The sequence below is a fragment of the Eleutherodactylus coqui genome, chromosome 2 (genome assembly GCF_035609145.1).
Source record: "Eleutherodactylus coqui strain aEleCoq1 chromosome 2, aEleCoq1.hap1, whole genome shotgun sequence".
NCBI classification, from domain to species: domain Eukaryota; kingdom Metazoa; phylum Chordata; class Amphibia; order Anura; family Eleutherodactylidae; genus Eleutherodactylus; species Eleutherodactylus coqui.
In genome coordinates this window covers 283,788,735-283,805,401 of record NC_089838.1, presented here as the reverse complement: position 1 = coordinate 283,805,401, position 16,667 = coordinate 283,788,735, and the positions used below count along the sequence as shown (strand labels likewise).

General features: G+C 44.0%; 1 protein-coding gene across 1 annotated transcript in view; it reads left to right on the top strand.

Annotated features, from left to right (window-relative positions):
- SEMA4C (semaphorin 4C) overlaps positions 1-10,880 on the top strand; it is a 30,914-nt gene extending 20,034 nt beyond the window's left edge. The window contains exons 4-15 of the mRNA XM_066593102.1: positions 11-73; positions 160-258; positions 2,722-2,818; positions 2,927-3,043; positions 4,002-4,153; positions 4,609-4,784; positions 6,104-6,248; positions 6,711-6,924; positions 7,030-7,145; positions 8,096-8,253; positions 8,396-8,463; positions 8,554-10,880. Coding sequence (XP_066449199.1) covers positions 11-73; positions 160-258; positions 2,722-2,818; positions 2,927-3,043; positions 4,002-4,153; positions 4,609-4,784; positions 6,104-6,248; positions 6,711-6,924; positions 7,030-7,145; positions 8,096-8,253; positions 8,396-8,463; positions 8,554-9,398 — 2,250 coding nt within the window. The 3' untranslated portion in view covers positions 9,399-10,880. The remainder of the gene's footprint in view (positions 1-10; positions 74-159; positions 259-2,721; positions 2,819-2,926; positions 3,044-4,001; positions 4,154-4,608; positions 4,785-6,103; positions 6,249-6,710; positions 6,925-7,029; positions 7,146-8,095; positions 8,254-8,395; positions 8,464-8,553) is intronic.
- Positions 10,881-16,667: the final 5,787 nt, after the last annotated feature.

The following is a 16,667-nucleotide window of genomic DNA, read 5'->3' as shown; positions in this document are numbered from 1 at the left end:
CTCCTATTAGATTGTATGGGAAGCCCCCAGTGAAAAGAAGCTGGAGTGTGTCTATAAAGGAAAGAGCAATCAGGTAAGGTTTGTGATAGAATGGAAGAAAACCTGTCCCTTTAAGGTGAACGTCATCCCTCTTACTTTTCTTGTCACTCTTTCTTGCAGACGGAGTGTTTCAATTATATTCGTATCCTTCAGAAATATAATGAGACTCATCTCCTTACTTGCGGGACCTACGCCTTCCAGCCCAAGTGTGCTTATATAGTGAGTAATGAATTTGCCGTAGTACTTGAGCAGCACTCGACAAGGAATGTCTTTGTGTTGGATGGGATAAATAGGATTTCTAATGTCCTATGAAGAACATGATACCTTAATGCAGTAAACCTCCCCAAAACATTCCAAATATTGGGACATAAAAAAGACTTCTGTACTAGCATGCAATTATATGCAAACGCTCATGTATGTAACTTTAGTTTCATGAATCGGATGCAAGTCTAAAGGCTCCTTCATATTCTGTGTGCGGGTTTCGGGCACAGAATACGCTGTACTGATCTGCCATAGGCTCCCATGTTGCCGATCTCATGCACACTGTGCGAAATACGAGCTCAATAAAGATCGCACCATGTTCTATCTTGGGGTGTATTACGCACACCGAGATAATTCATGGCAATCGGCAGCCCACAACAAGTACGCAACTGTCACATGCAGGTGGAACGCAGCGAATTACGCTCGCGTTAAGCTGCCCTAAAAGAGAGCTATCAGGACCGGAGGGATACATACAGAGCCTAAGCTGTGTATTGTCTTAAAGGGAATTTCTTGCTACCTAAAATTGCTTCACAGCCCCTCTGTACTTCCTGGTTGGTTGCTGCTGACGAGACACGTGACTGCTGCAGCCAATCACTGGCTATAGAAGGTCACAGCTTTAAGGCCTGATTGTAGCCTGTAACGGGGTATCAGTTGACATTATTGTCGGCGGCAGGGGTTTACACGAAGGTCATGGGGCCCATAGAAAAACGTAGAATTGCCCCAACCCAGACACACACACAATTATATCAGTGACAGCACATGTATAACATGGTGGGTTTAGATATAGCCGCTCAGCTCTAGTATACCCAAGTAGTGCAGTCACCGTATAGATGTCAGATACTAGTTCAGCCTGTACTGACAAAGAGACACCCAACCCATCACAACTGTAAATTACAAAGAGACTTGCCCTACTGGCTGGATATTCAATGGAATTGGGAGGCAAGTCAACAATGGTACGAGGAGCTTGGCCATTCAGCCCAAAGACTCCATGACCCATGGGCCCCATATTAGTTAAGTGCATAGGTTGAAGCTTCTGGGCCCCAATGTGAAACCTATAACAGGGCCCCCAACTATAATGGTTTATTCATAGTATTGGGCTCCCTATATGGAGAAGAGAGGCCTTATGGGCTCCCTAAGGCTCCTGGGTCCAGTTGCAACCGCATCCCCTATAGTTACGCCCCTACAATAGCGGCATACCGATAAAAGATGCATTTTTGTGTTTGCACAACATATGCTGTTAATGTTTTATCATTTGTCAAGTCCCTGGGCATATTTACATTGTGCATACATCAGGAACATTTGTATGCTTACCCCCCCCCCCCCCCCTCATGCAAAAAGACCTTTATTATCCTGCCTTATGTGGGTCTCAAGCAGTGCACTAAACCGGTCATTAAACCCGCCACCCTCTGCCATCATGCCTCAGTCTACAAGTGCACTGCAGAAAGCTGTATATGTCATTTTATTGTGCCTGCTTTGGTGACAGTATAACAAGGATGTGCTTGAAATAAAAACCTGACTTAAATAATGCCATTTTCTTTTGATGCATCCCCCTACCTTTAAGCATAAAAGGCCATTGTATATAATAACATTGTTGAATTGTTACATCCTACATTGTTGAACAAGCCTAGTTTTTGGCTTGGTGTCTATACACAATGAGAAATAACGGCCCTGATTGTACTAGCAATACCCATGAGTTAAGGTGGCCATGCACATTAGTCTACTTGGCTGAACTGGACAACTTCTGTGGGACCAGCCAACCATCTAATGTATATTAAACGTTCTGTTGACATTCGTTCGGCAGATTGGAGGGATGGACAAGGATTGGGTAGGTTGAGATTCTCAAGGGAGATAAACCTCTGCTAGAAGTGTCTAACAGCGACTTATCTTAATTTCTTCCCCCAGTGTAGAACTTATGAGCTTTGTGCCAAATCAAATGTGTATGAGGAGGTCAGAAGGAATTCTTGCGGGCCAAGCGAGTGTTCACCAACAGTTATCGAATGTCTACGACCTCTTGAAAGAGGACTACATAGAGGATGCTCTTCAAAGATATTCCTTCTCTATTAAATACTCCAATGGGCCAATGTCCGATAGGGTGGCTATTTGGGGCAGGCACATCTACACAGACCTGTGTAGTTTCCTCCAGCTAGTTGTCTTCCGTATCTGTTACCCCCTCCTTAGCGGGAAAAAGACACTGCTTGGCTTGTAACTGTGTCTGAGGAACCCCTTTTATGGTTTTGCTTAGTATGTAATGCTATAACTTTCCTGGAAAAACCCTTTGTTGGCTATGCAGTCATGAACTCGTACTCGGGGCCTTCAGCCAATCTTGTGGTATTGCTTTATAACTGTCACTTTCCATCTAGAGTGTAAGTATGCTCAATGCCCGGCTGCTTCATGACAAGCTATGCTTTTCCCCCTGCCCAGGAGCTGTCAACGTTCACTTTGGATAGTGTCAACATAGAAGATGGGAAGGGAAAATGTCCATATGATCCATCTACGGGACACACCGGGCTTGTTGTTGGTGAGTGCTAAGATTTTGAATTTCCTTACTGAGGAAAATTGTAGACTGTAGTCCGGGGGAAGCTTGTAATCTAGTATATATAGTAACTGTCTGTTCTTTACATTTCAGATGGGATGTTGTACTCCGCTACATTATTCAACTTCTTGGGCACAGAGCCGGTGATTCAACGCAGTATGGGGCAACATAACAGTATAAAGACGGAATATCTGCTAACATGGCTAAACGGTGAGAAAGTACTAGTCTATATAAGCACAAGAACCATTTTAGTCTTCTGCATGACGGTGTCTTTTGATCAGGCAGATTCCTATGGAAGGTATACCTCCCCCCCCCCCCCCCCCTCCCTTCCTCTCCTTCTATGACTGCACCTCAGTTTTTGCCAGACCTATGAAATTTCCCTTTAAGAAAGAAGGAAATAAAGAAAGTTCATAGTTTTAAAGGGAAGGTTTTGTCCAAAAATGACCTATTGTGTAAATCAAGTTTTTATGTTAAACATAGATTTTAAGATTGTTTGGCGATTTTTACTGTCACACACTATATATTTTATTTATTTATTTGAAGATCCTAATAAGAGCCTGACACTTCCTGCTATGTAGAGAAACCTCGGCAGTTGTCTCATTATAATTAAAATGCAAGACCGTATCTGTGTGTATATATAGAATAAGTTGGCACTATACAAATAAATAATATTATTATATAGATAACACAGGATCTACCAGTCACAAAGTGATGATTACAGCTCGCCTCCTACTTTTCCTTGTATAGTGATCTCTGACTTCGCAAAGCATACCCAAAACACTCTCTCGTAGAAGTCAGTAGGTTCTCTTCTGTCCATCGTGTCTGTGGCCTATGAGGCTGCTGTAAAGCATATCTCTAAATGCTGTTGACTGCAGCTTAGGTTAGATGGCCGCCCCATAGTCATGTATGGCCAATACAATAAAAAAATCAGAAAGTAAAGGCAGACTAGAAATGTGTGACTGTCTGCTTTCATTTAGCAGAAAGTACATCGGTGATACCTTCCCTTTAAATTTCTTTGTACAAAATGATAAGCCCTTACTTTGGTGCTGTACCCATTAATGATGGGCAAGTCATATAAGGGGTGTGCTTTTTCCTAGCTCTATTCTCTTCGGTAAAACTAGTTAGCTCCTACACAGAACCTCATTGTACGTCTTCTGTCCACTCCTAGAGGCCAAGTTTGTGAGCTCTGCTCACGTGCCGGAGAGTATGGATAATGAGATGGGTGATGATGACAAGATCTATTTCTTCTTCACGGAGCGTGCCCTAGAATACGACTGCAATAATGACCGGATGGTGTCCCGGGTGGCCCGTGTCTGTAAGGTGGGTGATATTTGCTGCACATTTCTTCTCATTTTTGCAAAATATTGCTATATATAAAGGCGCTGCTCATGTCTTTTTAGCACATTCTGTAATCTCTTCTTTTTTTTTTTAATCTTTCTGCAACATTTATGCCCTTTGTGACTATAACCAACCCCGTCCTACCCCCATGAAGTCATTGCAAAGCTTCTGGCATTAAAATGCTATTAAAGACCAATTCCATCCAATTTCCAAATGCTGCGGCAATGACTTCCCTTCCCCTTTACAGGAGTGAATGGATGTGGAGATCCATTAGCAGTGACCCGAGCTGCCCTTAATGCTGTGTAATACATGGATGCTGACTGCTGATACCTTCTGTGTAGAATTGCTCTTTGGGGTATTGGCAATAAAGATTGTTGGCTTCTTAGACTTCCTTTGTAGCCTCCTGTTTCTCATACCATATTCTAATGATCTTGCAGGGAGACTTAGGAGGGGCTCGTACATTGCAGAGGAAGTGGACCAGTTTCTTGAAGGCCCGGCTAGTGTGCTCCTTTCCAGAGCTTCAGCTTTACTTTAACCTGTTGCAGTCTGTCTTTACCCTGCGGACGGACAACTGGAGGTCTACACAGTTCTATGCAGTCTTCCAGGCACGCTGGTGAGTAATATGCAGTAAATACAAAAATACCTAATCTGTTTACTTGGCGACCTACAATTAGATGTTGGGTTTTTATCCATCCAGTTCTTTAGGGAGACCCTCTACCACAAGTGTTGTAGAGTTGTTTGTTGTTTCACCGGCTCTCCTGGTCTTTATGCACTGTGATTAGACATTTTGTATAGCCTTTTACCAAACGAGCTATTCCTCTTGGCTCCCCCCATAAATGGTTATCTTGACTGTGTTTCCAATGGGTGGACTAGTGAACGATTGTCGGACACCTGTGATTGCAACTTATCTCCCTTTGCAACAAAAGTCCAGGCATGTTGAAATCCAAAATGCCTGATCCTTTTTTCAGGTTTTATACTATAGTTTTTATTGTATTATACTGGTTTATGACAGGCAGATGATTATTGATGGCAGCCTTGGGGTTCCCAGAAGGCCCCAGGCTGCAACGACAATCCAACAGCCTTTCCGATCACACTGTGGGATGGGCTATTTGGAACCCCAAACTCCAAAAGGGGCGTTTAAATGCCCCGGTCAGAATTGACCGTCTTATTCAAAGTCTTAACAGCTACCATCGGCAAGTATGCTGATCGCAGGCAGGTGTCAGTTGTCAAAAGATTGCGGACATCCGGTGTGTGTGTATACACTGCGCTCTGCTCCATACGCAGACATGCAACGTGTGCCATACAAGAACAGTGCATGTCGAAAAGTGGTCAGAAGGGTTGTCTGGGGCTTTTACTGTTGCTGACTGATCCTTAAGATAGTTCATCAGTAGTTGAACAGCGGAGGTCTGCCCCTCGGTGTCCCTGTCGGTAAGCTGTCAGTGTGGACAGCACTGGAGGCAGATAGTGCTGTCAACGTTGCAGCGGCCTGGGTTGGTACTACAGGCATGTCTTATGAATTCCAATGGGAGCTGCAGTACCAACCCGGGCTGCTACAATGTGGACAGCGGAAATCGCGATCAACGGGGATTCCAAGTGACAGACTCCTGCCGATCAACTTATTGTTGCCCTATCTTGAGGATAGGTCATCAATGGTAAAAGTCCCAGACAGCTACTTTTAATAGTAGTTGTTAGAGGATGTATCATGCAGAGAACCTCCTTTATAAGCATAAACTGGGCCAGAGATCTGATGATAGTGCCAGGTAAAATATATTACATGGCAACCATTCAAATCGATAGCACAGCATGTAATTCACAGACAGGCCAGAGGGGGGTCCCAAGTGGGACATTCACATGCCTAGAACAGATCAAAGATAGAGCAACAAGCTGTTTATTAAATCCATACAAGACCCTAACAGTCCACTTGTCTTTCAGGGGTGACGTCTCGGTCTCAGCAGTTTGCCAGTACGCCATTCAGGATATTCAGAATGTTTTTGATGGACCTTACAAAGAATATAGTGAGCAAGCCCAGAAATGGCGTCGCTACTCTGACACGGTGCCCAGTCCGCTACCTGGATCTGTAAGTCTATAGCAGCAAAAGTAATACAAAGTGTGTAATACAATCCACTATCCTTATGTGAACCGCACATAGAGGCTGCACAGGCAACTGCTGCTTAGGCCTTGATACAAAGCCAGGAAAAGATTGCTTATGCACAAAGGACTATTTCTGGTGACTTAACAATTCAACTTAAAGCACAAAACAGTCTGGGAATACCATTGTATAATATATTCCACCCTGTGATTTTTGAAGCCACATTTGAAGCTCCCTTTAGGCAGCTATTAGCTGGGTATCATAGCTGATAATTAGGGCATTCATGATGCCAATTACTAAAAAAAAAAAAAAAAAAAAAAATTTCCATCTTTCAAAAGGTTGGCAGATGACTGTAATGGATTTATTTGAGACTAGCATATATCTGGTTATTACAGCCAGAGCTTATTTATGTTCTCCTATTTTCTAAATTTGAACCTTTTTTTGTTCCAGTGTATCACAAATTACCACCGTCAATACGGAATGAACAGCTCCATGGACCTTCCCGATAACACACTCAACTTTGCCAAGAAACACCCTCTTATGGAGGAATCTGTTCAAGGCCGCCCTCTGCTGGTCAGGAAAGGAGTCAACTTTACATCTCTTGCAGTACACAGGACCACAGGGCTGAATGGGGAGTTATATGACGTACTCTTCATTGGAACAGGTCCGTGTTTTACCACTGCCAACATTGACATAAATCGGTGGTTGTGGTCATTCTGAAAGGTGTTGATCTGCAAGACCTCATTTTCTATTTTCTTCACTGCTGCAGGAAATGGCTGGCTGAACAAAGCTGTGCGTTTGGGTTCTACTGTCCATTTAATCGAGGAACTTCAACTGTTTGATAAGCCTTATCCAGTCAACAGCTTGGTCCTGTCTAGTCAGAAGGTAAGAACATTTTCTATGCCACCTAAATTTTCAGTAGGCTAGTTATGTAGCTTCCAGTATGGCAGCTCTTTGAGGTTCTCCACGTAAAGCGACCCTCCAGTTTTGGGACAAAATTCTGTCTTGGGAACTGAGAAAGGTGCACTTGCACTACTTGCACTTGTTCTTCTATATCATTTGCCCAATCTGCCAGTTCAGGTCCCATTTTCAGCCATTCATGATGGCTCATGCAATCTTCAGACTACCTAATCACCACAGTGCATTGGTAGTTTTAAACCACCAATGCGCTGTATCTGCTCTCCAATTGGGCAGTGCTGCTCACATGATCAGCACTGGCCAATCATAGCAGTGCACATCTTGCATTATCAAGATAGAAAATTGCAGCCATCATCTTGGACAGCCAAAAATTGGGACCAGAACTGACTATTCAGACAGATGGCAGAGAAGAACTGCAGATAATACCTCCAGCTCCAGGACAGAATTGCTTAAGTGCGCATGCGTGACAACTCAACTGCTCCATTAACTCTCATGGGCTGATAGACATAGCCGAACACTGTGCTCTGCTATCTCCATACAAGGTAAATGAAGCTGTGCACTGCTGCTCTATTCACCCAGGGGACTCTTGAGGTCCCAGGGGTCAGATCTTCAGCGATCCATCATTTGTCACCTGTAATGTGGATAAATGGTTTTGTTTGGATGGCCCCTTTTTAATATATAGTTATAGCTGTTGAGGTCAAAGGTGGACTAGATACTAAGGGGTGGTCTTGCAGTAGTCGTCTCATGTAATTCCCATTGCCACCAAAGACCATGTAAGTCAAACTAATTTGATGCATCCAGCCAAGCTGTTACTGTATAGCGGACAGGATCAGGATTCTTACGGCTATGATCGCCCTGTTTATATACAGTTTTCTTCTTTCTATACATTTGCCTGACCTTTCTTTTTTCTTCTACAGTCTTCTCTCTTTGCTGGCTCTCCATCTGGGCTGGTACGACTTTCCATGGCAGACTGCAGTAAATATCGCTCCTGTGCCGATTGCATTCTAGCCCGGGATCCTTTCTGTGCCTGGAATCTTAGCCAAAACCGCTGTGTTGCGTCTGACGAACAAGATGGGTGAGTAGCGACTCCTATTTGGGGAATGATGGTCAAACTGTTATGTCAGTGATGGGAACGGCTAATGATGATCTAGTTTGCAGTATTCCCACTTTAGGTAACTTCATGCTAAGATTTTCTTTTTTTTAATTTTTTTATGTAGGGATGTTCTGCTTCAAGATATCGAAAACTTTGATACATCCATATGTGAAATAGAGTTCATGAAATTATGTAAGTTTTATGTTAAGTCTGTGGTTGTATGTGGTTCATAATGTGGAATGATTTGCTCATGGTTTTTTTTTTGTTTTTTTTGCCTTTCAGCAAAACCCTCATCAAGAAATCTCACTGTGGCCATTGGTACAAATATCATTCTCCCTTGTGAGCCGACCTCCAACCTGGCCCAACTCATATGGAAGTTCAATGGCCAGGATTTGCGACAGGATGATAATGACTCTGTGCTTTACGATATCACACTTCAGGCGTTGGTTATCCTTGGAGTTAACGTTCACCATTCTGGGACATACAGTTGCTTTTCGGTTGAACAAGGGGCCCAATTGTCTTCCAAACATTACCAGTTAAATGTAGTGGCTTCCCCAACTTTGGCTCTGGAATCGTCCGCTCCTATGGATGGTTTGGGTTTGGTGTGGATGATGGTTATAGCTCTAGGAGCTGTGTGCTTGGCCCTTTTCCTGGCTGTTATCTATCTCCGAAGAAAGCTGCAAGATGAGATGGAGAAAGGTTCTAAGTCCTTGGAGAATACTCTGGTGTATCCCATCCAGTTACCGTCACAACCCAAAATTACAAAGTGCCTGCCTAGTGCAGACTCAGACGAGAAACTATGGGATCCTTCCTCTTACTACTATTCTGACGGATCGCTTAAGATTGTTCCAGGTCATGCGCTGTGCCAGAACAGCACGGGTTCTTCCTCTCCTTCTGGCAATGGCATCCCAGGTCAACCACTACCTTCACCCCCTCTTCATTCACCTAACCACATGCTGCTCTCAGGTGTTCGGGGTTCTAGCAGCAATGGGTATATAAGGCTTACACTAGGTGGGGCAATAAATGAGGAACGGCCACCACTTGGGGACCTAAATGAAGAACTGAGGTGGAAACTGAAGCAGAGGCAGGCTTTGCCGGACTCCAACCCAGAGGAATCGTCTGTCTGACAATCCTGGTTGCCACATGCACAGTTTGCACTGTTTTTATTTCTTACTTTTTATTTGGAACTACCTCAGGGACTGGAGATTTGGGGGAAGGATGTGGCCAAAACTTAATTTCTCTCTTCCCCTGTGTTGTCTCCACTGCAGATGTATAGAAGTGAGGAGAAGACCTAAGTGGTTCTCCTTCTTGTCCTGGCGTACTTGCTCACTTTTCCCCTTACTTCTGTGACTTGTATAACTTCAGTATTTGTAAATCTTTTCTTGTAAGATTCGATGCGTTCTTGAGTGATGTCCGATCCGGAGTGTAATGGAGGAACCAGTCGCTTCTTAAGTCCTGAAATCCTTGGCCAGAAGAGCAATAACGGAGAGAAAGACTCGGCAACCTGTTTACTCTTTCTGCCAATCACAGTGCAGGGATCAATCGTTAACCACTTAGTTGCCGATCTTGCAGGTTTACTGGTGTATGGCAATAAAATCACTACTGTTTTTTCTATAGCATTTTTACACTACAAGTTTACAGCGCTCTATATGTACAGCCACCAATCCTTGTAGCGCGAATAGAAGAAAGTTGTCCACAGCTAGTCAGTTGTGTGACTACAAGGACTGGTACAAAGAGCCATCCACTTGTTATCACTTGGCTGGCTCTTGCAGTTCCACAGGAGAGCGATTGGCTTTGTGTTGTATTGAAGTAAGGAATATGAGTATATGGGAAAACTCAAAAAAAAAAAAAAAGTTGACATATCCAATTTGTACTAGAATTCTGCGGCAGTCTACAGATACATCTTTTGGTCCCCTTTTAAAACTGCCCAAACCATGCCTTTTTAACCCCCTTTTCCCCATGTGGGTCACATGCAAAATGACTGGTTGTCACGTAATTGTGATGCAGCCCAGCCCGGTTGCTGAGTGTTCGTGTAAATGACTTCTTTTTTTTTTTTTTTAGACGCATGAAAACGAATGTGAGGCTGTAATAGTTCTATTCTCTTTCCTTCCACCAGTTCCTCTGGAAGCGGGGACAATCCTTCTAGAAACCCTTTTTGGCCATGACATGTACCATGTCCCATAAATGATTCCGCTGTGCGATTTATACATGAAAACATTTCACGAATCCATAGACAAGACCAGGACTTGCGTGGATTTATCTTTCTCTACTGCCCAATGCCATTAATGTTTTTTTATTCTAATTGTTACGTGTCTGCAAGTGGCCGCAGGGAGGGATGAGAGGGTCGTGTTGTATATACATATTCTATTCACTTTTATTTGTTTTTTTTGTTTTTTTTTTAAACCAAACCTCCTTGGGGTCTGCACGCTAAAAATATCCTTTTTTCCATCCTCTTCTGTAAATAGGATCCTCTGTTCTCACGCGCTCGCTTTCCCTCTTCCTGCTCATTCTGTAGTTCACTGTGTAATTTATTTGTCCGTTTTGAAATATATTTATTTCCTGTAAATAAGTATTTTTATATTGAGAAAATAAAAATGGAATTTAAACAAGTTGTTTTTTTAATTTCTGTCCTGTACGGTTTTATAGTTTTCACCTCACAATAAGGGAAAAATACTCCAGCATTCCAGAAACCTACAATGTAGACATTAGAAAAGTGGTCCTGTAAGGGGGAAAGTTTGCATATTCTTCTACCCTGTTTGCTTCTTTGAAAACGTATTCACAGTAGTGTACCTTCTTTAAGAGGCGGCGGGAACGGAGGGGTGAGCTTTGAGTGCCAAGGAGAGAGAAAGTGGAGAAAGACGACGGGTGTGGCGGAAAGGACCTTTTTTTTTTTTTCCCTGGAGCAGTGCAGTGATTTTAAGTGTTTGGTCCTACAGATCGGTGTCCCCCATGAGAGAGAATTGGAAAGTGATTCCTGTTCCAACAGTTAGCTGGATGCAACAGACTTCTGTGTGGCAAGGGAAACTGGCTCCTCTCTTCCCTCAGGCTACCTTCACGTGGGCGAGCATGATATTGGGCCGACAAAGCTGGCCTGGTAACTCGCTTGACAACGTGTGCTTTACCCGCAAATGGGTGAAGCAAATAGGACTTTTGCTTTTTGATGTCTGTATAAACCGACTTCAACAGGTACTGCAATGGCTTCTCGGCCTCAATATATGTGCCTTTCCTCCGGACCCTCAGTTGTGCTCAATGCAGCCAGGCACTTTTTCCTTGTGCGAAAAAAATAAAAAAAGGACCGCACTTTGGACTAGTAGTGAAAAAATACATATATAGGTGACAAATAAAACTAGGGAGGACTCACCATGATGTCAGCAGCTCAGCCGAAGAACCAGGCCAGCTGCAACACCTGAAGTCCCTGTGAGCAAATACGTGAACCACTTATGTAGAAAGGGACATCAAAGGCTTGGAAAACCGCTGTACCAATAAGAACATTATTTCAAACAAGGTGATGAGAGGAGGATGCGATGCGCTTCAAGGCAATATGGAGTGTCTGATATTTTCAATCTCTCACCACTCTTGTGGGCGCTGGGGTTGTTGCTTTCCTTTGTTTTACTTTTAGCTTGTGCGGCCACCGGTGGTTGGAACCCGGGGTGCAACCTGTACATGGCTCCTCCGCCCATCAAGGAGAAAGGCAAGGGCACCGCTTGTGAGGTTAAAAGAGAGACTAAGACTGACTGCTCTGCCTTCAGGGTTTGTTGCTGTAGATCCCGCATCATCTGCTCCTTTACAGTCCCACAAAAATAACTCATCTATTCACAGAATGGGCAAGAAGTATGTGCTCAGTGGGGGTTCTGACTGCTGGGGGTATCAGAATGGTGGGTTCTGGAGGGTCCTGGGATGACTAGAGTTATGGGCACTTGTGCACCCTACTTCTCCTTTCTTCTCTGCGAGACTCTCGGAGATAACTGAGCACTTGTACTTGAGTATCTCTGACAGTCCTATAGATATGAATGGAGCAGTAGTGTGCATGTGCTGTAGTCATTCTAGGACACTCAGAACCACCATTCCTGTGATCGGTGAGGGTCCCAGCAGCTGAACCCCCATCGATCAGATGCGTATCACCTGTCCTGTGGGTTTACTGCTGTGGGGCAGTTTACATCTTCTCCCCATTCCACGTAGTCTTGCCTAGTTCCTCGCCGGTCTCCGCATTCTGGCATCCAGTGATGCAGTGGATATATGTCTATACAACACCTCGTTGCTGGAGGATGAAGAGACTGGCATGAAGCAGTCAAGCCTCTGTATCTGAGCGGGAAGAAGGTGAGTAAATCTTGTGTAGGTGGTCGGTGGTTTTTCATGCGCCTAGTTGAGCTGGATTTGTGTTCTCTAGGTGCCCCATTATACCTCTGTATGACTCAGTGATGCAGTATACACAGGGCTTTATTCTGCAAATATAACTTATTGAGTTTCAATGAAGGAACCTAGAATGTAAAGAGTTTCTATGGCAACTTGCACCATAGCATGAAATGCAGTCCTGACGCTTGGCACTATGCCATCCATTTGCTGCTATGTAGTGTTCCATATGCCAATAAATGGGTATGATTGCAATGCCATGCCTAAGACAGCTGTAAGTGGGGAGTAATATAGTAAATAGGTGGATCCTTAAAAAAAAAAAAAAAAACCCCTTGTGCTATAATGTTCAGATACAATTCTGGCTGTTCAGAGGTTAGTGTGCCAGCTAGAGCAATACCCATAAAGACGTGCTTCCATAATACAATGAGCTGGTCCGTACCTCTTACCACTCCTCTAACGGAAAATCTCAATGAAGCAGACCGTCGAATATTGCTATCTGTTCCTGTGCAGTCGGAGATAAGCAGTGGAAAAGACATGTCGCGCAAAAAAAATAAAAACGCAAGTTCCCGGACGGATCTGGGAATACAGAATAGTGACGCAACTCTAGTGCACACAAGTGCTTAGACTCAACTCTAGGCACTTGTGTGCATAGAGTTGAGTCAGGATGCACATGGAGGAAGCAATGTGGTACGTTTCTGGCCAACTACGCCAGAGAGCATAGTTAGGACTGGAGATTAGATAAGCATACCAGTTATATACAAATGCAGCTCTATAAATGCAAGCTCACCACATATATACACCTTGCTCCGGGTGCCCGGATGGGTAGAGGTACAACGTAAACCACAACAGAAACAAAACTCCGGGAGCAGTGCAGCGAGCTCCCGCCCCCTCCCTGCCCCTCAGCACTATATGCAATGGGAGGGGACGGGGGTGGAGCTAAGTCCCGGAACTTGGCTCTGCCCCTGTCCCCTCCCATTGCATATAGTGCCGAGGGGCGTAAAGGGGACAGGAGCTCAATGCACTGCTTCCGGCTCTTCCAGCTTCCTCCCCCTGCAGAGAGGGACACTGTATAACAGCCGGGCGTGAAAACCCGTCTGATATATGGTCGTCTGAATAAGCCCTTAGACAGTGTTCCACACCAGTTTTAGGGTATTGGAGATATTCCGTCTCACTTCGAACTAATCCAGACTGAACTTCAGCAAACCAACCAAACTTTTTTGAAAAGTTCATCAACTGTGAGCAATCTATCGTTAAATGAACATTTCCAAAAATATCCTTTGCCTGCTGTCACTAAACCTATATATGGCCAGTTTGAAAGACTGTATTTGGTCAATGTGGACTAAAGGCCTATTTACCTAGACAGAAAATCAGCCTGCTGTAATGAGCGTTGGGGACTATGCACATGGCAGATGATCTACTTTATGGGGACAAATGGTCGTTAATGCAATCATTTGTCCCCATAGAGCTGTCGTTAGTCAGCTGTACATTTCCTCGTTCACATGAGCTATACAAACGACCACTGAGTTGTTTTATTCTGCTCCCATAAACGGGCAGATGAGTTGATCAGCTGATCATTTACACGGGTCAACCGTTTGGGTCCCATAATTTGCCCATGTGGATGCACCTTAAAATGCATAGGGCTGCCTGTGCAAAATGAATCTTCACCAGATGACTGTCTGTTCAATGTTTTGTTGTTTTTTTTTAACCCTTTCCAATCCACTGTCTGACGTCTAAAGACATTCTGATTGAAGGCTGTACAGCTGCGATGTCGGAAGACGTCCGGCAGGGTATTCTTACTGTATATTACTGGCCGCTCTGCTGTCAGGGGGCCTCTCCGGCATGTCCCATACTGCAGTACTGGCTCTAGCCAGCAGATGGCGCTATTGTATAATGGCAGAAAGAGAAAGCCCCCTAGGAACCCCTGAATCCAAAATTGTATCGCAAAGGGTTAAACCCCAGCCTACGTCTATCTAATGTGAATGGACATTTGAAAATCTACTTGCCCAATTTCCAGCTCCTGAAACCCTTGGCTATCACTTATTACAGCTCTAGGGCCAATGTATTCTGTCTGACCATGTAGTCCATGGCAGGGCCAGAGTGGGAACTAGTCTCGCTGATCTGCTCCAGCTATTAGGTGTGGGGTCCTGATTGGGGAACACCCTCTCTGAAGTCCATATGATCTATTAGGATATACAGAAGGGGATCGTAAAAAATTATTTAAGATTTTAAAATAAAACTGCCTGATGGATTTTTATTTATCAGCTTCACATTAATAGGATTATCATTTTTTAGGTCATGATCTGTATGGAAAAATCAGCTTTTGGCAATATAACGTCTTATCTCCTATAATGAGCGAACCGGCAATTCACGAGATATCATGAAATTTGCTCAGTTAGAAAAAAAGGGGTAAGATATATGTTGAAGAAAATCTCTGCTACTTAATCAAACTAATTCCCTATTCTTCTTGTATGTGGGGCGGCTTCTGGAGCGGCTGGGAACATTTACTTGGAAGGGGATTTGACATAGTGCAGCTGCTTAGATAAGATAATTCACTTCCCGTGGGAGAGGGAAAATTGGAGCCTGTTTTCTTCTTTCAAGGGTTCCCAGGGACTGATTTGGGAAACAAGCCACAGTAATGCGCCGTTTAACCCCATACTATTTCACTGCGTAAAGTCACTTTTTATGTCCAGTTGTCACCACATCTGTTAGAAAGTGTCAGTTCCTGAGGCATGAGGGGGCATTAATCATGACGCTGCTCTGTGGTCGTAGCGCACAAAAAATGGCCATCAGCATTGTAGTTGCAACACTCACCGCTGGTGATTCAAGTTGGACGCTGCTTCAACAATATATTGGTATTTCCATGAATGAGTAGCAGCTCACTAGTCTGAGATCACCACATGTAATGCCAAGTGGCAGCTGGAAAGGTGTCGTCACTGAACGCTAGAACAGAGGAAATATGTTTTCTGTGGTAAAGTGTCACATCTCGCCATTCATCTGGCGGTTTGAAGGAAGAAACGCCGCACAATTTGGAAGAGCTAGAGAATTGTGAGCATCCTCAACTGTATGGAAAGTTTAGGGAAGGTGTTTTCCTGTCTCTGCATGCCAATACCCTGACAGGTCCGAGCCCAGCAAGCAGTGCCATAAGCACCTATGGAACTATAGGCACTTTGCCATGTTGTATTCTCACCTAGCATTCTAAGATTTAATTAGTGTTGTTTTAGTAGAGGTGATTTTGTTTCACTTTACACTGAGAAAAACACCAAACCTGTGAACGGGGTTAAAGGGATTTCTCCAGGATAAAAAAAGGGGCTGCTCTCTTTCTAGAGACAGCGCCACGTCTGCCAATGGCAGTGTTTGGAAATGCAGTTTAGCACCAATCATGTAAAGCGAAAAATGTTTGGACGATCCCTTTAAATCCTTGACGTATAAAGTGTTACTCCAATGATGATTCCAGAAAACACATACAGAGCCCATTTTTATCTCCCTGCAAGGAGATGGGGGTAATACTACGTCCTTCAAGGTAAAGTTTGTTGTTAGCCATTTAGTCGTCATTCACGACCCTCAGCGACCCTAAAGGTGAGCGCCCTGATATCCATGTCAGTATCTGCTCTGACAGTATCGGCCATCGTGTTCTTTGGCACCCAGATCTTCTTTTGCCACTGGTCTGTCTAAGACTTATAGACTTTTCAGCGACTCGGTCTGCATTACATGGCCAAAATCCATGAGCCTGAGTCCAGTCATCTTACCCTCCAGTGATATATCGGGTCTTATACGATTCAGGATTTCTCTGTTTGTTACTCTCACCATCCACGGTATAGGCAGCAGCTTTGGCCGATATCCCTACTTTTCCAGATTTTGCCCATATTGTCCATATTTAACATCACACTTCGCCCCAGTGCTATCCTACGTTTTATTTCTGGCATAGATTCTCCAGCCTGCTCAATTTTGGAACTAAGGAAGATGAAGTCTCTCATGCATTCTACGGCCTCATTGTTCATTTTTTTTTTTGTTTGTAGTCGTCATTGCTTTTCTCCTTGTATATTTAG